General features: G+C 48.5%; 1 protein-coding gene across 10 annotated transcripts in view; it reads left to right on the forward strand.

Moving 5' to 3' along the window:
• The first annotated feature begins 233 nt into the window (after positions 1-233).
• SGK2 (serum/glucocorticoid regulated kinase 2) overlaps positions 234-24,551 on the forward strand; it is a 43,849-nt gene continuing 19,531 nt past the window's right edge. For 4 of the 10 annotated variants that reach the window (XM_075901366.1, XM_075901367.1, XM_075901376.1 and 1 more), the window contains exon 1: positions 13,166-13,372. In XM_075901366.1, the coding sequence (XP_075757481.1) occupies positions 13,264-13,372 (109 nt within the window). In that variant the 5' untranslated portion in view covers positions 13,166-13,263. The other 6 variants (XM_075901370.1, XM_075901368.1, XM_075901373.2 and 3 more) reach the window with 6 other exon arrangements.

Here is a 24,551-nt window from a genome sequence, read left to right on the forward strand (position 1 = left end):
ACTTTGTTCAGACCTTTTCCACTTTCCGGCTTCTGTAGTGAGCTGCCCTCTAATCCTTCAGCAGGAGGTTTGTCCTCACCCACCCCCCAACCCTCCAGGGGCTCTCCAGGACCTCTGTGGTCCCTCAGAGCAATGGCAGGGTAATAATTTACTTTCTGACATAAGCCACTCCTTGAGACTGTTCCTTTGACCTTCAGACTAATTCACCCAAACAAAACCGGTGAGAGAGAGAGAGAGGGGAGGGGGGAATAACACCCTTATGCAACTGGTGCTGGCACACTTGGCTTTCTCCAGTGCTGCGCAGACAGAGAATCCTGCCTGGTTGACTTTCTCCTCTTGGCAGGTAACATGTTGGTTTATCTACTTGTTTATTCTCTGAGGGTCCCTTGTTCTAGGGTGTGCAAAGGAGCTGGTTTGAGGGAAGCCTGGGTCTTGACCCTTGACTCTATTGGACAGGGGTGTCAGCAAAGGTGCTGGAACTATTTGTATTGTGGGGATGCTGAGACCCATTGAACCAAAAGGTGAACTCTGCATATGATGGGAACCATTTCAAGCCAAGGGATGTGGCAATACCAGGACCTGCTAGTTCTAGCCCCTCTGGGTTTCAGGCTCTAAGGCCAGAGAAAAACTGACTTTTGGTAGAGGGCTGGGTCCTGGGCACAGACTTGTTGCTACAGTGGTGGCAGCAGCAGGCGGGAGAGACTGATTTCAGAAGCTTGCTTGTTCCTCTCTTCAAAATGATCAAACCCTCAGCATCACTGAACAGAGGTGGGGAAAGCTGCATTGGGAGGGAAAGTTCCTCTTGCTCTGGGGCCGTGTTTCCCAAATGGTGTTCGGTGGAACCACGGGGTTCCGAAGCGACAATAAGGGTTCCACAAGAAAATTCCATGACAATAACGTTTTATGATTTAAAAAATAATAACAACTATCTACTGCATAGTCGTTTTTTAGCTTTATTTTTTTGGACACATTAAATGTGATTTTTGATTTTAAATATGTGCAATTAAACTAAATGTTGATCTCATGACCTTATTTAGCATTTGTTTATCATTATCCTTACTTATTTGTGGTCTACCTTTTCAGCTCCATATATAAGACTGTTATTAAGGGTTCCACAACATTTTTTTTCATTTAGAAGGGTTCCATGGCCAAATAAAATTAGGAAACACTGCTCTGGGGAGTGGTATGGCACGTTCTCTATCTCAGAAGGGAAGAACCACCAGGTGCTCAGAATGGAGCTTTCCTTCAGGTCCCCCATCACCTGTTTTGTTGTTTTGTCAGCCTCTCAGGCTGTGTCTAGACTACATGGCTCCGTCGACGGAGGCATGTAGATTAGACAGACAGGCAAAGGGAAATGAAGCGGCGATTTAAATAATCGCCGCTTCATTTAAATTTACATGGCTGCAGCACTGAGCTGACAAACAGCTGATCAGCTGTTTGTCCACTCAGCGCGCTAGTCTGGATGCTCCCCTGCCGACATCAAAGCCCTTTGTCGGCAGCCCCGTTATTCCTCGTGGGATGAGGTTTACCAGGGCTACCGACAAAGGGCTTTGATGTCGGCAGGGGAGCATCCAGACTAGCACGCTGAGTGGACAAACAGCTGATCAGCTGTTTGTCGGCTCAGTGCGGCAGCCATGTAAATTTAAATGAAGCCACGATTATTTTAATTGTGGCTTCATTTCCCCTTTTTGAATACACAAATCTACATGCCTCTGTCGACGGAGAGAGATGTACCCTCAGAGATGATTTTTTTCCAGGATCCATTTTCAATAAGATAACAACAGCCGTAGGCATTTGCTATTATGTGTAATTTCTTAGTTGAAAAACAGAAAGGGCAGAGATGCCTGGATACGAAGCTGTCAATCCAAACCCACCAGGGCTGAGGAAACAAGCTCTTCAGCCATGACAGCCAGGGCTGAGTCTGCACTAGGATTTTCAGCTGTGTTTTACTATAGGCATCAAAGCCAGCTCCCTCTCAGCCCCTCTGGAACTGGCTTTCAATTGGTTGTCCTGCTGGTATGTGAAGGGTGAGTGGAGCTCAGCAATAATTCATTAAATATGTAACCTCCCTCTTAACAGCACAGCTTCAGCCACAGCACCGGCCCTGTGCACTAGCTCACTGGAGCGCAAGGGTGACTCATGTCAAGCAGGGCAGGGGCCTGTAGCAAGACACAAACATTCCACTTTATTTCAACAACTAGCAGCAGGGCATCAAGCAGTCAGGACTGAGTGAGGCTTATTCTGTCCTTGGGATAATGGCTTTTGACAACAGCTTTAACATTGCTTAGTCCAATCTAGACTGGCCAGCCAAAAGCTAATGCCTATAGACATAGAAATGTTGGCAATGCCCATCTGCAGCAGCCCTGTGGTCCATCTAGTTCTGCATCCTCCTGTTGACGGAACCTATCACTCACTTCTTCCCAGAACAATGGATCTTTGTGTGTGTGTGGGGGGAAGGGAGTTAAAAATCTTCTCCCATTAGGGATGTAAAATCCTGTTTAATTGGTTAACAGGTTAAATATCATGTTTAACTGGTTAACTAATTGAAGGGGGGCTTGTCTGTGATGGGCAGGGAGCTGCTCCAGCCCCCACTAGTTAACTTTTCACATGCCTGTCACCATACCTTTTGGCTAGGTCTACACTGACAGTTTTGCAGGCAGTGAATATGCAAATGAGGTGCTGCTTCATTTGCATAATTTATGCAAGCCATTTTTGCACAAAGGGCTTTTGCAGAAAAAAAAGTAGTGTGGACATTTTCTTTGTCAAAACAAAAATGTCCACACTACTTTTTTTTCCACAAAAACCCTTTGTACAAAAATGGATTGCATAAATTATGCAAATGAGGCATGGCAATATGCTAATCTGTGCCTCATTTGTATACTTACTGCCGGCAAAACTAGCAGGCTGTGTCTACACCGGGCCACTTATTCCGGAAAAGCAGCCGCTTTTCCAGAATAAGCTGCGAGCTGTCTACACTGGCCCCCTGAATTTCCAGAAAAGCAGTGACGATTTACTGTAAGAAATCAGCTGCTTTTCCGGAAACACAATGCTGCTCCCACTCGGGCAAAAGTCCTTTTTCCGGAAAACTGTTCCGGAAAAGGGCCAGTGTAGACAGCACAGTAGTCTTTTCAGGAAAAAAGCCCCGATCGCGAAAATGACGATCGGGGCTTTTTTCCGGAAAAGCGCGTCTACATTGGCCACGGACGCTTTTCCGCAAAAGCCCTTTTTCCGGAAAAGCATCCTGCCAATGTAGACGCTCTTTTTCCGGAAATACTTATAACGGAAAACTGTTCTGTTTTAAGCATTTCCAGAAAAAGGTGCCAGTGTAGACACAGCTGCAGTGTAGATGTAGCCTGTGCGTTTGAGCTGGCAGTCAGACTAACAGGCTCCCCTCCAACAGACAGATGGCTCTGTCTCAGCCTGAGGAAGGGATGTGGCCAATAAAATGGCAGATCCCCTGATTCAGCTGCAGGTGAGAAGGACCATGGGGGAATTAGCACAGAGAGAAGGGGGTGGGCCTGGCTGGTTTTTAGCACGGAGATTGCTCCTGGATATTTGCCCATAAGTATCACTGTAGCACAGGGGTCTCCAACCTTTTTAAACACAAGGTCACTTTTAGAATTTAAGTGCAATCCACCATCTACCTCAAATGCAAACACCCTTGCCCCACCTTCTTCTTGCCCCTTCTCCAAGATGTTGCTCCTGCTCACTCCATCCACCCTCCCTCCCCCATTCTCGTTCACTTTTATCAGGCAGTGGGCAGAGGGCTTGGGTGTAGGGGAGGGCGATGCAGGCTCTGATCTGGGGTGAAAGGATTTGGAGTGTGGAAAGGGCTCTGAGCTGAGCCTGGGGCAGGGAATTGAGGTGCAGGAGGGGGTTCAGGCTCTGGGAGGGAGTTTGGGTACAAGGGAGACTCAGCACTAGGGCTTTGGGGTGCAGGAGGGGTTCAGGACCTGAGCCAGGGTTTGGAATGTGGTAAGCGGTGCCCAACTGGAGCCTGCAAATGGCTTCTGGATGGTGATGCAGTGGTGCTAAGGCTCATCCTCACCCTGGCCCTGCACCACTCCCAAAAGCAGCCAGAAAACTCTCTTCATCCCTGTCCCCCCTCTGCTCTGTGGAGATAGGGTACGGGGGGAGGGAGAGAAGGGCACCCAGATATCAGCATCCCCTCCTCTTCTTCTTTCCATATCTTGCACAGCAAGCTGGAGGCTCCCGGGGGGTGGGAGGCAGCTCCAAGGCAAAGGGCAGAAGTAGCACGGCAGTGCCGAGAGGGGCACTTGATAACCTCCCGGCCAAACCAGTCAGGATCACCTATCAAAGGCTCCAAGATCTACCGTAGATCCCGATCGACTGCTTGGTGATCACTGCTGTCGAGCCTCTGGGTGCAGAGCCCTCTTGGAAAATCTGGCCCTTATGGTGGGTGCTGAGTGGCTGGAACGCAGCACTGCTGCCCAGGCCCTTTACCTTACTCTGGGATGTTGGCCTTGTGCAGTGATGCTTTGAAGTAGGGTATTTAACAAGGCGCAGCCGGAGGAAGGGATGTGGCCAGTAAAATGGCAGATCCCCTCAATAAGCTGCAGGATGGGGGGGAGGGGTGCAATACACCTGAACATATATTTTATATTTTTCTACAGAGTGAAGAAGGCCCAGAATAGGCCTGGGCAAAATGCGGGCCAAATCCGGCCCACAGAGGCAGCGGAGAGCCCCAGACAGGCTCCCTTGCTTGCCCCACAGCCCCATGCGCTGGGCAGAAATGCACCTGCAGGGCTCTGTTCCTGTTTTAAAACTGGGGGGGGGGGGAGTTTTAGGAGCCGCCCCACCCCTAGCACATTCCTATTGGCCGTTTTCTGGCAGAAACCAGCCAACGGGAGCTGCTTGTTAGAATAACAGGCAGCTAAGATGAATCATGCCCCCTCTCCTGGGCTCAGTTACTCATGAAGCACATGGCCAGGCAAGCAGGCAGGCTGGGAAACTTGTTAAGCTCTGCAGGCAGGCAGGCTAGTTTGACAACTGACAGGTAAGTCTCTTGGCCACATTCTGCTTCTGGCACCCAGCCCTTTCCTGCCCCAACTCAGCACACCCAAACCCTCTGTCCCCTCTTACACCCACACTCCCTCTCAGATCGGGCACCCCAATCTCCTGCCTCAGATCTACCCTAGGTCACTTCCCAAACCCCGGCACTCCAGGCCCCTGCCATAGGTCACAACTACCTGCTTCATCCCAATTCCCTCCCAGACTCCAGTCTCCCTTCTGCACCCCAAGCCTGTACCCCAAGCTCCCTTCTGCACCCAATCTCCATTGCAGACCTCCCCCCCCCCCATCTCCTCCATTAATATCATGGAAGAGTGCAGCCCTCGACCACTTTCCAAAATCTTGGAGTAGCCCCCCCAGCAAAAATTATTGCCCACCCCTGCTTTGTGATACATTTATAATAATGACAGCTACTAGTATTATATTAGTGGATGACTACTGAATGTGGTTCTCCATAAAACAGTCTTTAAGGGAGCATGCAAAATATTTGGAAATGAATGTGTGTGTGTATATACATGCTTGTTTCTCTGAATACAGGGCGTCCCCGCTTTAAGTTGCCCCGGTATACATCCGTTCCACACTAAAGTCATTGTTGCTTATAGGAACTGATGCTTTATAAGTCCTCCCATTTCCCACTCTTAAGTTGTGCAAAAAAAACAAACCCCAATTTGCACAAATGGAAGTCAGCTGAGGGGAAAAAATTCCCTGCTTTAAGCTGATTCGCTGTAAGTCCAAGTTTTTTGGAATGTATCCTGGACTCATAGTGAGGATGGCCTATAGGGGAATATGTACACTACGGAGACTGCACCGATACAGCCATCTTGCTGTAGCTATGTCAGCACAAGCCTGTAATGTGACGCAGTTGACTCTAATAAAAGTATGAACAGCTGTTGGCTCCTGATGTCCTGCAGTGATGAGGTAAGCATTGCCATCTGCCGTTCACAAGGCCTCAGACGGCAACACGTGCAAACAACCCTCCTCAAGGCTGTCGTTCCTACCTGCTAGGCAAAGCTAACCATTTTGAGGGGGTCTCAAATGAAGACAACATAAGACTCTACAGCAGGGCATCAGGGCTACTCAACTTTGAAAGCACCGGGAGCCACAATGATACTCACAGCACATGCTGAGGGCCGCAACTTAAGTGTGGTTGCATATCCATGCAAGTATATGCAAATAGCTCCTTTCACACTGATGGGCATGATTACAAAGCACTTCCCACAATGCCCCGGCGCTCCTAGCAACCCCTCTCTGGGGGCTAAAATGCTAACACCCTATACCCGTCTGTTCCAGCCAACCCATCTGCGTGCATTTTTCAGTGCTCACCCCGCCTCGGAGATGCCTCACCATTGTGGAGTGTGTTCCCAGTGGAAGCCATGTTCAAAGGGTCCCACCTGCGGGCATGTGCATGCTGAACCCTGTGTAAACCCAAACTTCACCGCGGGCCGCAAACAAACGGGCTGCAGGCCACATGTGGCCCATGGGTAGCCCCGGGTTGAGTAGCCCCAGTCTACAGTAAATACGGCTCAAATGAGGGAGCAGCAAAGAGATTCAAGTTCCCACTATGCACTTACTTTATGTGCAGATAACAGCTGATTGAAGACCCATGTGTTGTGGTTAATAAAGGCCCCAGGGGTGCAGAGCTCACTCTTGTATATGCCAAAGCTGTGTCCCAGTGTCCTGTCCCACATGGGCTACGTCTAGACTGGCATGATTTTCCGGAAATGCTTTTAACGGAAAAGTTTTCCGTTAAAAGACTTTTCAGAAAAGAGCGTCTAGATTGGCACGGACGCTTTTCTGCAAAAGCACTTTTTGTGGAAAAGCGTCCGTGGCCAATCTAGATGCGCTTTTGCACAAAAAAGCCCCAATCGCCATTTTCGCGATTGGGGCTTTTTTGCGGAAAACAAATCTGAGCTGTCTACACTGGCCCTTTTGCACAAAAGTTTTGCGCAAAAGGGACTTTTGCCTGAACGGGAGCATAGTATTTCCACAAAAAGCGTTGATTTCTTACAGTAGGTAGTCAGTGCTTTTGCGGAAATTCCAGCGGCCAGTGTAGACAGCTGGCAAGTTTTTCCAGAAAAGCAGTTGATTTTCCGGAAAAACTGGCCAGTCTAGACACAGCCCATGTTGTTTGTTTACGCAGTAGGGAAGGGTCAGAGGGTTACACTCTTTTAAGGATTGCACTGTCGGTTACATGAGGGAAACACTGTTGGCTCCGATGGACTCACGTGGCACTTTGAAGAGAACTGGGTGCTAGCAGCTGCTGTCTGAAACCTGGCCTGGCTTAGAGCCCTGGCAGCCAGGAGGGCCTGATGCGGTAAGCTGTAAAGCAACAACTCCTACCTGGGTCAGCTGCTGCTTTAATGTCAGGACGAGCTAATATTTAATTGCAACATTTAATCATTAAAGTGCCTGTTTCCTTTTTGACAAATAAGTGGGGCTGAAAGGGGAAGAAGGGTCAGGTGCATTCTCTCACCCACACTGCCACAGGCATGGCACAAACTATACACCTCAGCAAGATGGGCTCCTTGGGTAGCTGCACTTGAGAGCTCACTCCTGCTATAAGGCCCTACACCACCACGGGGCCTTTCCTGGTACTGGGTTTGGGAATGGGAGGTTGGGCCGGAGTCACTCCTGGGGTAAGTGGGGTAATTCCCATTGAAACCAAAAGAACTGCACCTGTTAAAGCCTTTTACTTAATGGCTATGTCTAGATTGCGTCCCTTTTTCATAAAAGGGATACAAATTAGACGTATTGCAATTGCTAATGAAGCGGGGATTTAAATCTCCCCCCTTCATTAGCATAAAAATGTCTGCTGCTTTTTTTCGGCACGGAGCTTTGCCGGAAAAAAGCGCCAGTCTAGACACGGATCTTTCGGAAAATAAAGCCTTTTCCAAAAGATCCCTTATCCCTCTTAAAATAAGGAATAAGGGATCTTTTGGAAAAGGCTTTATTTTCTGAAAGATCCGCGTCTAGACTGACGCTTTTTTCCAGCAAAGCTCCGTGCCAAAAAAAAGCGGCATCCATTTTTATGCTAATGAAGCGGGGGAGATTTAAATTCCCGCTTCATTAGCAATTGCGATACGTCTAATTTGCATCCCTTTGACGAAAAAGGGACGAAAAAGGGATCCCTAGACGTAGCCAAACTGATTAGTTAATAGGCCTCAGCCTCCCACCCTTAGTGCCATGCACCGACTTGGGCAGCAGCTAAGATCAAATTGGCCCTGTCGTGCATGTACACTGGAAATGAAACGATCAATACTGTTCAGTAGCCTGCACTTTGTACCATGACCGAAGGCTGGATCTTCCCGAGCGATCTCGCTGACTTAAGAACCAGGTTCGCCCTGGGGCTGGCACAGGTGCTAACGCAGAGACAGAGAAGCAGCAGCTTGTGCCTTGCCTATTCTGTGACTGCTGGGGTCAGCACAGCCCTGTGACACAGGCTACGGCTGCTTCCAAAGCCTCTGTGGGATTCTGTGAGGGTACAACACTGGCAGGGCGCAAGCCTGCCCCAGTCAGAACAGCAGAGCAGGGACGGGAGAGCCACTGTACTTCTATCCACCTGAGCCATCGCTGTGAGCCTCCAGGGGCTTCGCCAACCCCTGGTGGTGGAGGCCAGTTACTGCAGAGAACTGGAGATGAGCGCCCAGTCAGCACGGCTGGCCAGACACTGTCAGGTTCACTTTTCAACCGGCCTCTTCCTGGCAACCTGATACACAATATAGGCTGTAGCATTAAAATGCCCACAGCATGGGACGGGCAGCAGACAAGGCTGTTAATCCTTCAGCAATTCAAGGCCAGGACTTTAAGGCTGTGTCTAGACTACATGCCTCTGTCGGCAGAGGCATGTAGATTAGACAGATCAGCAAAGGCAAATGAAGCCGCGATTTAAATGATCGCGGCTTCATTTACATTTACATGGCTGCCGCGCTGAGCCGACAAACAGCTGATCAGCTGTTTGTCGGCTCGTCGCTAGTCTGGACGTTCCCCCTGTCGACATCAAAGCCCTTTGTTTGCAGCCCCGTTATTCCTCGTGGAATGAGGTTTACCGGGGCTGCCGACAAAGGGCTTTGATGTCGACAGGGGGAACGTCCAGACTAGCGGCGAGCCGACAAACAGCTGATCAGCTGTTTGTCGGCTCAGCGCGGCAGCCATGTAAATGTAAATGAAGCCGCAATCATTTAAATCGCGGCTTCATTTACCTTTGCTGAACAAACAAATCTACATGCCTCTGCCGACAGAGGCATGTAGTGTAGACATATCCTAAATGGCGACACAAAAGGCTCTGAGCGCGCGGCAGCTTTCTCTGAGCAGGAAGCCTGAGGCCCTTCCCACCTAGGGCTGTGTCTAGACTGGCATGATTTTGCGGAAATACTTTTAACAGAAAAGTTTTTCCATTGAAAGTATTTCCACAAAAGAGCGTCTAGATTGGCACGGATGCTTTTGCACAAAAAGTGCTTTTGCACAAAAACATCCGTGCCCAGTATAGATGTGATTTTGTGCAAGAAAGCTCCGGCAGCCATTTTCACCATCGGGGCTTTCTTACGCAAAAAATTCCTTCCCCGTCTACACTGGCCCTCTTGCGCAAGTATTCTTGCACAAGAGGGCTTATCCCTGAGCGGGAGCATCATAGTATTTGTGCAAGAAGCACTGATTTTGTACAGTACAAAATCTTGCCAGTCTAGACGCACCCTAGGTGTTTCTCTACTACAGAGCCTAACCTGGCATAGCACTGCCAGCACAACCCTGTCTTGCTGATGTGGCCTGCAGTGACAGAAGGGGGGGTTTCCATCTGGGAAAGAACACGCCCATCCCAAATGATGAATCACGTGTCTGCTGACATAGCTGGGCAACACAGCTAGACAAAACTTGTCCATTGTTTTAGGAGTCCTCTGGCTTTCTGCGCTTTCACCCCAGTCCTTTTTTATCCTCATTCCTTCCTAACCTGCCCATCCAGACTTTGCTCACACACCACACTGTGCCTCATTTGCACATGCAAGGTGAGCACAAAAATGGTGTGGGTGCATGTACAAAAGGAACATACTCTTAACAGGGATTTGGCATGGCCTAGTGGTTAAACTGGAGTCAAAGGGGAACTGGAGTCAAAGGGGAAAAAATCAGAAGAGCATAAGAGTATATTTTCAGATAGAAGTTAAAAATCACAATTCAAAATATGCTTTTGCCTGGATTAATTTCCTCAATCTGGATGCAGTGGTGGTGCCTTTGAGGTTTTCCTTTTGGATTAGTCACACTTACAGTATTCAAGGTCAATAGGAGCTGCGAGGAATGTGCTGGAAGTGTAGGCAGCATGCGGAGTCCTCCTGCCCCATGGGGTATATGGCACGAAGATGAACATGGCAGCAGCAGCCAGCTGCTTTGAGCGACGTGTGGGACATAGCACACAGGGAGCAAACCCGTCCTGCATGGCTGAAAAACATTGGTAGTGCAAAGTATCGTGGTGGGCTGGATCCAAAGGTTGGACAGGCTGAATCTGGCCTCCAGGCCATATTTTGCCCACCCCTGACTTAATCTCTCTCCCGGGATCATAGAGTCATAGGACTGGCAGAGACCTCAGGAGTCATGGAATCCAGCCCCCTGCCCAAAGCAGGACCAGCCCCAACAAAATCATTCCAGCCGGGGCTTTGTCAAGTTGAGACTTAAAAACCTCTAGGGATGGAGATTCCACCCCCTCCCATCCCAGTGCTTCACCATCCTCCTAGGGAAATAGTTTTTCCTAATATCCAACCTAGACCTCCCCCACTGTAACTTGAGACCCTTGCTCCTTGTTCTGCCATCTGTCACTACTGAGAACAGCCTCTCTCCATCCTCTTTGTGACCTCCCTTCAGGAAGTTGAAGGCTGCTATCAAATCCCCCCTCACTCTTCTCTTCTGCAGACTAAATGAGCCCAAATCCCTCTGCCTCTCCACGTAGGTCAAATGCTCCAGCCCCCTCATCATTTTGGTTGCTCTCCGCTGGACCCTCTCTAATGCGTCCACATCCTTTCTGTAGTAGGGGCCCCAAAATTGTACGCAATACTCCAGATGTGGCCTCACTAGTGCCGAATAAAGGATGCTAGCTGTGAACATGTGGTCCTGTGGACACTTGCTACTGAGGCCAAGCAAATTCATTTCACACATGCCACCAAACAGCCATCTGCAAATAGCAGCTCAGTCTCCTGCACAGTTGATCTAGTAACTGAATATCTGGTCCATGTGCAGCTTTACAAGAACAGCCATTCACATAGGAGCATGTCAGGAACCTTTCTGAGCTTTAAGGCCTTGTCAGAGTGGGGATTTCAGGCATTAGTTGGCAGCCAGTGGTGGAACAGCACCAGAGCAAGCCCTTCCTGTAGACAAGCAAAGTCACTAGCGGCCACAGTTTGGGGTGGTGTAGGTGAACCCTTCCTGAGACTAGCACTTAGGCCAGTTCTACACTACAGATCCATACAGAAATGACATTACTCAGGGGTGTGAAAAGTCCACACTCCTGAGCAATATATTTATACTGACTTAACCCCACATATAGACAATGGGGCTACATCTAGATTGCATCCCTTTTTCATAAAAGGGATGCAAATTAGATATATCGCAATTGCTAATGAAGTGGGGATTTAAATCTCCCCCGCTTCATTAGCATAAAAATGGCTGCTGCTTTCTTTCGGCATGGAGCTTTGCCAGAAAAAAGCACCAGTCTAGATGCGGATCTTTCGGAAAATAGAGCTTTTTCCGAAAGATCCCTTATCCCTCTTAAAAAAAGGGATAAGGGATCTTTTGGAAAAGATCCCTTAAAATAAGGAAGGAGATTTAAATCCCCGCTTCATTAGCAATTGCGATATGTCTAATTTGCATCCCTTTTACGAAAAAGGGATGCAATCTAGACGTAGCCTGGGAGAGCTTCTTCCACCAAGATAGCTCCTGCCTCTTGGAGAGGTAGAATACCTAGGGGGACAGTAGAAATGCTCCTGTCCACATAGCAGTGCCTTCCTAAAGCTATGTCTACACTGAGAGACCTTACAGTGGCACAGATGTGGTAGTGTGGCTGTACCACTGTAGAACTGCACGTGTAGCTGCTCTGTTCTAACGAGACCCACCCCCAGTGAGCAGCAGTAGCTCTGTCCGCGGGAGAAGCATGGTGTTTTTTACATTCCTGAGAGACGGAAGGTTTGCCAACATAAGCAGTAGTGTAGATGTGGCCCCGAACGCTACTGCTGCACCTGTGCTGCTCTTGCGCTGTACATGCAGATAAGCCCCGAGGGAAATTTTTCAGCCAAAACTTTTTTGACAAAAATGTAGATTTAGCAACACCAAAGTGTTTTGTGAATTCATGTCAGTTTCATGTCTTGAAAAACAAACAGATCCCCAAACCTTGAAGTGATTTGATTTTTGGGGGGGAGGGTCAAAATGACTGAATGTTTTGGATTTTCCTTTCATTCTAATTTTTTTAAAGGTGAAGACATAAAAAATGTAAAACTAAAGGAAACGTTTAATATGGTATCAAACAAAATGTTTCATTTGACCTTTAAACAATTTTTTCCCAAAAACATTTATTTTGGGATCAACCTGAAAATACCCCTCCCCCACCCATTTATCAGAACTGCCAGCAAACTGGAGAGCCCATTTTTGGCACAAGTCTTGAGAGCAGAGTAAACTGCACCAGTCCAAAGCATACCTTAGAGCAGTTTTGCCTGTTTGCACTAGAGGTATGCCTGGGGCAGTAATACGTATTACTGGGGCACCATTTCAATGGGGATTGAAGTCTGGCCACAGTGGGGGAAAAGACTCAGAACAAGCTTGCGAACGTGGATAGGAACATGTGGCAGGTGAAAGGGGTTAAATGGCACAACAGGCAGAAAGTCAGGGACCATGAGTGATTCCTGTGTTCTGGAGAGGGGTGGGAGAGAGTCTCATACTGGCCCAAGGTGTGTCAGCTGCCTGCTAGGCATTTCATTGGTTCCTACCAAAGAGGTTCATCCTTAATTAAAACCTCCCAGCCTCATGCTAGTCTCAAGCCTTGCTCTGCCTTATTTTTTCCAGCTGGGACAGCTTAACAGCAGCCCACTTCTCTCTGGGAGTGGCAATAAAGACAGCAGCTGAGGCAGGAAGGAGGATGACCTAAAGGGAGAAGAGGAGGGTGTGTTCATTTCCCTGCAGGCCTGACTGTTGTGGCAACATTTGCTACTTTTCTGCAACTTTCAAAGGGCACATGTTGAGGGAGGGTGGCTGATTGTGGTTTGAATGTGGGAGTGGCGGGTAGAACTAGGGGCTGAGATGTCTTTGAACCAGCCTGCTGAGGATTGCTTCCCTTCCTGCAGGATGCTGGTGCTGCTGGCAGAAGTGATGACAGGTGTGTGCTCTTGAAGCTCCCGTCCCGGGTCTCATGCCGTTGTGCAGAATGCTGGAGAATTTCTATACCTGGCTGTTTTTCTGGCTAGTCGGGTTTACTGTCTGTCTTTACTAAGATGTGGTTGAGTTTGGCTGCCTGTCGATTTGCTGAGCCTTGTGGGAACAAGGTGCCCTGGGCAAAGCACATAGCTGGAGCTTGCACCTTACAGGAGTCACTTGGCATCTGAACATGGCTGTTGTGTTTTGGTCTTGGGGCACCTGCTCAGAACAAAGCTCCATGCAAATGTGGCCAGGCCAATAGCTGTGGGACCTGTCACTAACCAATTGAAAGAAGAAATCTCCCTCTACTTAAAGCTGTTCTTGCTGGTTTATACTAGCCATTGGCTGGACTTCCTAGACCCGAACTCTGCAGACCTAGTGGCTCTGAGGAGATGGAAGTGTAACTAACAGCCCTCTAGCCTTGGGGATCTCTATCTCTTAGATATGTGGTAGGGCAAAGCTGGAGCCTTGCTTTGACAGCCAAAGTCAATACTGGAGCGGCTGGCGTCCCTGACTACTTGTACAATGAAACCTTAGCCTGGAAACTCCTCTCTGCTCAGCCAGTCCCTATCCATGTTCTAGGCCGGGGGCTCTCTGCCTTTGTTACCAGCTTTGCCCGTTGCTTTGAGGTATGCTCATTTATAAGGGTTACTTTGGGGGGGGAGGGTTGAGAGCTCTAAGAGGGTAACACAAGCAGTACTCTACGTGGAGCTCTGCTTCTCCCTTCTGCTAATTCTCTCCCAGTGGAGCTCCCCTGCAGGATTGAGGTTCCCAGGATGGGGTTCTTCCCACCCTAGAATCGGCTGCACACCCACTCTCCGAGCACATCTGAAAGGGTCGGTTAATCAGCACTCACAAGCTGACCCTTTAGATGTCCCTAGGCTGGCTGCACAGCAATGCCAAGCTGTGACCATAGTTCCCGCTAAGGTGCATGCCTGCGCTGCTGCACACAAAAAATTCTTATCTCCTCTGGAGAGCCATGTAGCAGCTCTTGTGTGGGGGGCAGGGCCAGCTCAGATGTCACAGCGGCTCCCTCACCATGCCAGGGAGCTGGGACTCATTGCAGTTGTGTGGCATGGTGGAGGAGAGGGGGAAAGCCTGTTCCAGTGTCCAGGGCTGCCATGTGGCAGCTGGGGCCTGTTCTGACAGCTGGGACTGGCAATGAGACCTGCCGCATGGTACAGGGGGAGGGCGGGGGACTTGCTTTGGCAGCCAGGAATGTGGGTGTCAATAAATGGGGTGCCAGGGTGACACGCATCCAAACTAGTGCACATGACCTCAGCTTCGGTGCACAAGCCAAAACTCATTCTGCTCATGGTTGGAGAATCTTAAAGGGACACTGGCTGTGACTCTCGTGTGGCCTTGGCCTCAATGGGCTGGTAAAACAGCACTTTACGTTGCCACCCTCCTATGCCGCTAGGTTCAGCACCCCCCCTCTTTCATACCACAAACATTTTGCTAGTAAGCCCCTTGCTGAGCAAACTCCACAGGATTTTTGGGCAAGACAGGGCTTTAGCTTAGGAACAAGGAGCATTGTTGCAGAGTGAGGAGGCAAGCCAAAACAACACCCTCCCCCCCCCCCCCCCCCAAGGGAAGGGGAAGAGGAAAAACAACTGTCATAACAATGAAAGTTAGTTATTTGTGGGTAGCCAAACAACAGTTACAATAGTAAATCTGATTACAGTAGAGTCCCTATCATCCGACATAAACGGGACCGACGCATGGTCCGATTATCGAATATATCGGATGATAGGGACTGCTGCTGGGGAAGACGCAGCCCCAGCAGCAGCTGTCCCTGTACTCCCTAGGAGCAGCTGATGGGGCTCCTGCTGGGGCCACGTCTTCCCCAGCAGTAGCGCATCCGCTGCTCCTAGAGAGCACAGGGAGAGCTGCTGCTGCTGGGGAAGACGTGGCCTCAGCAGGAGCCGCATCAGCGGCTTCAGGGCACGGGGCGGGAGAACGGCTCCACTCCCTGCCCCGTTGTCCTGGGCAGGAGTGGCAGCAACTGCTCCATGAGAGAGCGGGGCAGCAAGCGGGGCCGTTGTCCCCGCCCGCGCTGTATCCGACCCTACAGCTCCCAGGGACAAAGTCCCCCGGAGCTGCAGGGTCGGATAAAGCGGAGTGTCGGATTACTGGGAGTTGAATAATCCGGACTCCACTGTACAACCATTAGAGCTAGCAAACCAGAACTGATCACATAAAGCTGGGTTAGGAGATTATACAGGGGCTGGAGGCGTGGGGAGAGAGAGAGATCACACCCCTCCGTGAAACTAGAAGGCTGTCTAAATTAATCTCTTTTCTCGAAAAAGAGATGTAAATTAGACACTTTGACATTGCAATGAAGCTGGCATTTAAATTTCCCATGCCTCATTTGCATAATGGCAGTCACAGTTTTTTTTCAAAACAGGGCTTTTTGAAAGAAAAATGGCCATTTAGATGGGGATCAATCGATCGAAAATAACCCCCCCCCTTTTTTTGAAAAATCCTGTATTCCTGGCTGCCATTATGCAAATGAAGCCAGGATTTAAATTTCTGGTACTTCATTTGCAACTTTCAAGTATCTAATTTACATACCTTTTCTAAGAAAAGGGATGTAGTGTAGACACAGCCGAACTGACTGGGCTTCCCATGTGGTGATGGCAGCTGTAGGTCCAGAGTGTTGGAGACAGGCAGAGCAAAGCCCCCAGCACAGTCAGGAGCAGACGAAGTCCTAGTGGACCTGACAGAGTTTAGATCCAGGCATCAGAGCACTTTAAGTGAGCCTGGGTAAGGGGTGTGGGGGAGGGTTACAAGAGTTCAAGGGGGACACTAGATTTGTTTCTGGGTAAACGGATGGTTCAAGGGAGTATTCTCGTGTCGTTTTGTTTGTTACACAACAGAGACTGATCATGCCTGGCTGTGGGTTGGAGACCTTCCAGGGAGCTCGTAATGCAATTAGGCAGTTTCAGTATTTTGGATCCCAATGAGGCTTTCGTACTAAAACTGGTCTGATCATTACTGATCTAGGAGTGGGCAGGCCTGGGCTCACTAGCACTGAGAGCAGAGATTTCCCACCAGGCAGTGCTTTCCTGCTTTCTGGATCCCAGAGTTCAGTGCTGTTCTTGCCTTGGAATCTGTTCTCCATGCTGTATGCTAATGGAGATGTCTATCTGTTCTATTTTCCTTGCAAATGAGGCTAAGGGTGTGTCCTTATCCTGTCCCCCTTGTCTGGAGGGTTTAGGTGGGGCTTCCCCCACCTTTTCATGACTTTGGTGAAAGCAGAAGTCGGAGGTGTTTGTTTTCCATGAGTATTATGGGCTGGTTCCCCCAAGAGCACAGTGCTGGTAGGTAACATTCCCGTTTTATGAGTGATTTGTCTTGAATACCCCCAAATTTCATCTCACTTAAACACTATTTGCTAACAAAATCAGACCTAAAATTACAAGTGTCCCAGCACACTGTTACTGAACAATTGTCCATTTTCTCATTTTTACCATACAATTATAAAATCAATCAGCTGGGATATAAATAGTGTATTTACGTTTCAGTGTATAGTATATTGAGCAGTATAAACACATCGTATTCTGTATGAAATCTGAACTTGTGCTGATTTTGCTAGTGCTTTTTATGTGGCCTGTTGTAAAACTAGGCAAATATCTAGGTGAGTTGATATACCACCCCAGGAGACGTCTGTCTCCCCCCAGGAGCACACGTACCACTGGTTGAGAACTACTGTCCAGGAAAGCCATGAAATCACAGTGTTTTCTGTCAGTAACTATGTCTCTCTCTGGATAGCTGCAGGAGCCAGGTGACTTGCCACACCCCTCTTTAAATCAGACCTTCAGGCTGGTAAGCCTGATGCTTCTTCTCCAATACAAAGTGTCTGCACGCTAACAGCTTTCTCAGCCTGGCTGCCTTTTCCTGGCTGAAACTAGCCCTCCCCAGCAAGGACAAGGGCAAGAGCACTGCTCCCAGGGAGTGGACAATGAGGTTGGATAGAACATGAGGAGGGAAAGATGACATCAGGGAAGAGGGGTGGGGAATGAAGCCTTGTTTTTTGTGAGCTATGATGAGGTCGCCTTTTCTTGCAAGGTAAGAATCTTGTTGTGTTTGTGATCTGTAGGGAGAGTGTTAAATAATACACTGGGGTGGGAATGTGGGTCGCTGCTGGTGAAATTACGGAAAGAGGGTTTTGAGGAGGCAGCTGCTTGTACTGTGGGTGTGTCTTTGCAGGGGCTGTTGTTAGCGAGACTGACTGCTTCAACTTGAGTGACACGGCTGCTGTGAAAATAGGTGCCTGCCACCTGAGTCCCCTTCCACAGCCACAGGCTGGGGGAGATGGGCGGGAGGGTGGGCTTAGCAGCCTGTCTCCCACCAGCACAGCACGCTTCTTATCTGAGTTGGTAGGTTTGTGACCTATTTCTGTCTTATTTTTAGTTTAAGCATGCTGGGAAGAACTCCAGGCTTAGGGCACAGAGGGTCTGTGACTGCCTGAGTACCTGCTGTTTGGTTTGAACCCCTCTGGTGGGCAGAAGCTGCCTTGGCTTAGGAGAAGGCAATCCTCCTAGAAAAGGGGGGTGTGAGGACCGAGGGGTGGGGATGCAGGCGTGGCTCTGATCACAGCCATCTCAATAGGAACCCTGACAATGGCACTACATACACAGGGGCGACCTCAAACTACAGCGTGAATAGTTTCTCAAATGCATAAGAAGGTGAGTTCCTGGTCCCTGAGTGGCCCAGTCTAATATTGATAGACACAAAGCAAGTTCTCCCATAGCGACTTATCACTTAGTTTCACTGATTCCAGTGAGAAACCCCTGAAGAGACCTTAAAATGGATAAAAGCTGGGCAAACTCTGCCCTCAGCCCCTAAGGCACTGTTCTGGTTTGATCTAGTCAACTTTTGCTAGCCTAGTCCTGGGTCTCCCCTTGGAGCAGCAGACTAGAGCTGGGTTTCTTTGCTGGCCATTGAGAGAATTGTTTTAAACATGTTTTGGGTCAAACAAAATGTGTTGCTTAGATTCTGAAGGCTTTTTCTTTCTTAGCTTTTTTTTAAAACATGGTTAACTATGAAGTTGAAGAAATGCTGTTTCAAATCAAAACAAAAAACTTCTGAAAAAATGGAGGAACTTTTTTTTAGGTTTTTTTCAAGCAAAATAACTTGCCGAATCAGTCCATGCTCACCGAATGCATGGGGAGAAACTAATCTGCAGGGCTTGCTTTTTTTTTTTTTTAAGTTTGTTGAAAAATATTACCCAGGTCTGGGGAGGAGATTTATTTGTCTTGTGGCAAAGGTACGTCTACACTGTGATAAAAGATTTGTGGCGTGGCACAGGCTCGGCAGGTGTGCTCTGTGTGTGTGCTGTGCATGCTGCCATTCTCTCTTTTTCCCCTCCCCCCACCCCGGATCCCTCCCCAACCTGCTGGAGGAGCAGCAGCATATGGAGCCACTCGCTCTGCTGCTCTCCACTGCAAGCTGGCTCTGGCGGGGAAATTGGAGGCTTTTTTTCACCCCCCTCCGCACGCCCTCCGAGTGGGAAGTCAGAACTGATGCTGCAGCCTTGCAGCTGTGCGGGCTCCCCGCTGTGTGTGGGGGGCTGAGTGAGCTCCCTCCACCTCCCTACCTTGCTGGGGGAACGGCAGCGCAGTAATGCGTGAGACCTTCCCCCCCCCCCCAAGGTGTGTGATGCTAGGTAAGCATCCCCCCCTCATGCCCAGATCCCCCCATCCCAATCCCCCTCACTTACTTCCCTCCCACCACCAAGAGCCCACGCTTCCAGCTTGTTCCGACACCCTCCCTTGCTCCTGCACCCTCCCTCCTGGCCAAACACACTACCCCCATCTTGCTCCCTCCACCTGGCCAGACACTCTACTCCCAGTCTGCTTCTACACCCTCCTCGGCATGCAGATCCGTAAATAGAAGTGATTAAGTTAAATCTTGGCACGCCACTTCTGAAAGGTTGCCAACTGCTGGTGTAGACACTGATGTGGAGGAAACCCCTAGGCTACATCTACACTGGCAGCTTCTTGCGCAAGAACTCTTTTGCGGAAGAATTCTTGTGCAAAAACTCTTCCACAAAAGTGTCTACACTGGCATGTGCTTTGCACAAGAGCATCCATGGCAGTGTAGACGCTCTCTTCATCAGAGCTTTCTTGTGGGCCATTTTAACCATAGGGGCTTCTTGCGCAAGAAAGTCATGTTGCCTGTCTACACTGGCCTCTTCTAGAAGAGCTCTGATGCAAGAGGGCTTCTTCCTGAGAGGGAGCATCAGAGTTCTCGCGCAAGAAGCCCTGATTTTCTACAGTACATCAGTTTACTTGCGCAAGAACACGCGGCCAGTGTAGACAGGTGGCAAGTTTTTGCGGAAGAGTGACTGTTTTTGTGCAAGAACGCACCAGTGTAGACACAGCCCTAGGGTAGACGAGTGGCTAATGCTAGGAGCTACCACTTCCTTCTTCTTTTGGATGTGAGGCTGAAATTTGAACCCAGCTCTGTTACACTGCTGCAAATCAACAGTAAAATGTGAAATTGGTGTGAGTGGGGAGAATCGAGCTCATGGGCCAGATGTTCAGGAAAGCTCTGTACTGTAGTCAATGTGCTGAGCTGTTGGCAAAAGCTGGCTGTCATGGCTTGTCTGCAGTGCTCACAAGAACAGAAATCCCTAAACTACTTGGCTACATCTACACTGCAGGCTTCTTGTGCAAGAACTGTTTTGCGCAAGAGCGCATCCACACTGCCACGTACTTTTGCATAATAGCATCCATGGCAGTGTGGACGCTCTCTTGTGCAAGAAAGTTCTGATGGCCATTTTAGCCATAGGGGTTTCTTGCACAAGAAATCCATGTTGCCCATCCACCCTGCCTTCTTGCACAAGAGGGCTTATTTCTCATGGGGAGAGGAATAACTCTTGCACAAGAAGCCCTCTTTTCTGATGCTTTCCTGTAAATTTGCTTGCGCAAGAACACACATGCAGTGTAGACACTCCATAAGTTTTTGCGCGAGAACAGCCATTCTTGTGCAAAAAGCCTGCAGTGTAGACATAGCCCAACTGACAACACCTTTGGTTTTGATGCTAGGCTGCATAGATGCTCTGACTGCAGAATAAGGTAACGCTAGTCTGATAACTGAGGGTGTGGGGTTTAAGTTATATGAGAAGTTATTGCTGGCTTAAGTTATATGAGAAGAGGGGTCTTTTATTCCACAGTAAGAGCATCTGTGCACAGATTAGTACCAGACAACCATAGCTGTGAATTGCCAAGTGTCATTTTCACTTCCAGTTCCTGCATACGCAAGTCCATCGACCCAACCTCTCTTTCCACCAGTTGCCAGGACTTGGCGCAAGGTGCTCTACTATTCAGGGGCTGCATTTGTGTTCAGAACCAGTAGTCACCGTGTTATCCATTATGATGCTGGTTTACTCTTCAAATTGCCTTCCACATCGATAGTGATATCTGTCCAGTCTGTGTCTCTCTTCCAATGCGCAGCCTGGTCCATGTGACATTACTAAACACAGCCCTCTGCTAGGCTATCCTGGTAACTTAAGGGGAGTCAAACTCAAATACAAACTCTATTGGCAAATAAATTGAGCAAACTTCCCATAGCTCATCAGGGAGAGAAAAGTTCAGGTGAATGTTACAGCCCAGTAGACTTATGTCCAGGGGTTGAGGGTCTGTATGCAAACAGAATACTATCTTCGGGCAGCTGGAAGATGCTCACGCACCCATCACAACAATGGCAGACACACCCAGCATCACTTTCTGGATTTCATGCAACTCTACAGTGCTGCAGTCTTACTACACCTGGGAAATGACTTAATAAACGTTAATTCCACTTGCACCATCCTGCGTCTATAGCAGGAAATTGTAAAGTTGCACCTCAACACCAAATCTAAATCTTGGGTTCCAGACTAGTGCTTTAACAGTTACTCAGCTCACAACTGGACTTGTCTGTTCAGGGACTTGGCTCCCCTGCAGAATTCCCAGCCTGGTGGTTAGGCCAGTATGGAAACATCTTCTGCAAAGTGTCATTTGTTCATGTTTATCTCCAAAGGTGTTACCTGAGCTGAAGGAACTCTCAGCTTAGAGCCTTAGAAGCACTCGTACGTATCACAGAATCCTAGGGTTGGAAGAGATCTCAGGAGGTCATCGAGTCCAGCCCCCTGCTAGAAGCAGGATCAACCTCAACTAAATCATCCCAGCCAGGGCTTTGTCAAGTCGAGACTTAAAATCCTCTATGGATGGAGATTCCACCCTTTCCCTAGGGAACCCATCCCAGTGTTTCACCACCCTCCTAGGGAAATAAGTTTTTCCTAATATCCAACCTAGACTTCCCCCACTGCAACTTGAGACCATTGCTCTTTGTTTTGCCATCTGCCATCACTGAGAACAGCCTCTCTCCATCCTCTTTGGAGCCCCCCTAAAGGTAATTGAAGGCTGCTATCAAATCCCCCCCCTCACTCTTCTCTTCTGTAGACTCAGCAAGCCCAAATCCCTCAGCTTCTCCTCATAGGTCATGTGTGTCAGCCTCCTCCTCATTTTTGTTGCCCTCCACTGGACTTTTTCCAATGGGTCAACATTGTTTCTGTAATGGGAGGCCCAGAATTGGATACAATGCTCCAGATGTAGCCTCACTAGTGCTGAATAATGGGGAAGAATAATTTTTCTAGATCTGCTGGCAATGCTCCTCCTAATGCACCCCAATTTGCCACTAGCCTTCTTGGCTACAAGGGCACACTGTTGACTCGTATCCAGCTTCTCATCCACTGTAAACCCCAGATCCTTTTCTGCTGAACTGCTACTTAGCCATTCAGTCCCCAGCCTGTAACAGTGCTTTGAATTCTTCTGTCCCAAGTGCAGGACTCTACACTTGTCCTTGCTGAACCTCATCAGATTTCTTGTGGCCCAATCCTCCAATTGTCCAAGTCACTCTGGACTCTATCCCTGCCCTCCTTATGTATCTACCTCTCTCCCTAGCTTAGTGTGATCTGCAAACTTGCCGAGGGTGTAATCCATCCCCTCATCCAGGTCGTTAATAAAGATGTTGAACAAAACCAGCCCTAGAACCAATTGTTGGGGCACTCTACTTGAAACCAACCAGACATCGAGCAGTTAATCACTAGCTGTTGGGCCCAACGATCTAGCCAGCTTTCTATTCACATTACAGTCCATTTATTCAATCCCTACTTCCTTAATTTGTTGACAAGAATACTGTGGCAGACCATATCAAAAGCTTTGCTAAAGTCCAGGTATATCGTATCTACCAACTTTTCCATATCCACAGAGCCAGTTACCTCATCATTGAAGGTAATCAAGTTGGTCAGGGAAGACTTGCCCTTAATGAATCCATGTTGACTATTCCTGATTACTTTCCTCTCCTCCAAGTACTTCAAAATGGATTCCTTGAGGATCTCCTCTACAATTTTTGTGGGGACTAAAGTAAGGCTGACAGGTCTGTAGTCCTCTGGATTGTCCTTCTTCCCTTTTTTAAAGATGGGCACTACATTTGCCTTTTTCCAGTCATCTTGGCTGCATCTAGATTGGCATGATTTTCCGGAAAAGCTTTTAACGGAAAACTTTTCAGTTAAAAGCACTTTCGGAACAGAGCGTCTAGATTGGCACGGACGCTTTTCCGATCTAGATGTGCTTTTCCGCAAAAAAGCCCTGATCGCCATTTTCGCGATCAGGGCTTTTTTGCAGAAAACAAATCTGAGCGGTCTACACTGGTCCTTCTGTGCAAAGGGGACTTTTGCCTGAACGGGAGCAGAATAGTATTTCCGCAAGAAGCACTGATTTCTTACAGCAGGAAGTCGGTGCTTTTGCGGAAATTCAAGCAGCCAGTGTAGACAGCTGGCAAGTTTTTCCAGAAAAGCAGCTGATTTTCCAGGAAAACTGGCCAGTCTAGACACAGCCCATGAGTTTTCAAAGATAATGGCCAAAGGTTCTGCAATGACATTTGCCAACTCCCTCAGAACCCTCGGATGCATTAGATCTGGCCCCATGGATTTGTGTATGTCCAACTTTTCTAAATAGTTCTTAACCTGTTTTTTCATCACTGAGGGCTGCCCTCCTCCTTCCCATGCTGTGTTGCCTAGTGTAGTAGTCTGGGAGCTGACCTTGTCTGTGCAGTCAGAGCCAAAAAAAGCACTGAGTACTTCAGCTTTCCCTACATCATCTGTCACTCGGTTACCGCCCCCATTCAGTAAGGGTCCCACATCTTCCCTGATCAGTTTGTTATTACTAATGTGCCTGTTGAAACCTTTCTTACCCTTCACATCCCTTGCTAGCTGCAATTCCAGTTGTGCTTTGGCCATCCTGATTACACCCCTGCATGCTCGAGCAATATATTTAAACTCCTCCCTAGTCATCTGTCCAAGTTTCCACTTCTTCTAAACTTCCTTTTTGTGTTTAAGTTCCCCAAAGGTTTCACTGCTAAGTTAAACTAGTCGCCTACCATATTTGCTATTCTCACTGCACGTTGGGATGGTTTGTTCCTGTGCCTTCAATAAGGCTTCTTTGAAATACTGCCAGCTCTCCTGGGCTCCTTTCCCCACTATGTTAGTATCCATCAGTTCTCTGAGGGAGTCAGTCTGCTTTTCTGAAGTTCAGGGTTTGTATTTTGCTGTGCTCCTTTCATCAGGATCTGGAACTCGACCAGCTCATGGTCACTGCTGCCCAGGTTGTCACCCACCTCTACTTCCCCTACTAATTCCCCCCCACTCCCATTCCCTATGTATTTAGAAACTGGACCTTTAATAACTCCATTCCACTGAAGAAGTGGGTTGTGCTAACGAAAGCTCATGATACCATCTACAACATGTTTTATTAGTCTCTAAGGTGCTGTAAGACTATTTGTTGTTTAAGTTTTTGCAGTTCTAGTCTAACTCGGCTACCCCTCTGAAGCTTTTAATTCCTCCCTGTTTGTGAGCAGCGGGTCAAGCTGCGCATGGCCCCTGGTTGGTTCCTTCAGCACTTGTGTCAAGAAGTTATCCCCAACATTCTCCAAAAACTTCCTGGATGTTGTGTACTGCTTTAATCACCCTGACAATAAAGTCCCCCATGAGAAGCAGGGCCTGCGATCTGGAAACTTCTCTTAGTTGTCTGAAGAAAGCCTCATCTGCCTGATCTGGTGGTCTATAGCAGATACCGACTACAACATCACCCCTG

Source organism: Pelodiscus sinensis, chromosome 17 (genome assembly GCF_052426305.1).
Source record: "Pelodiscus sinensis isolate ZL-2025 chromosome 17, ASM5242630v1, whole genome shotgun sequence".
NCBI lineage: Eukaryota > Metazoa > Chordata > Testudines > Trionychidae > Pelodiscus > Pelodiscus sinensis.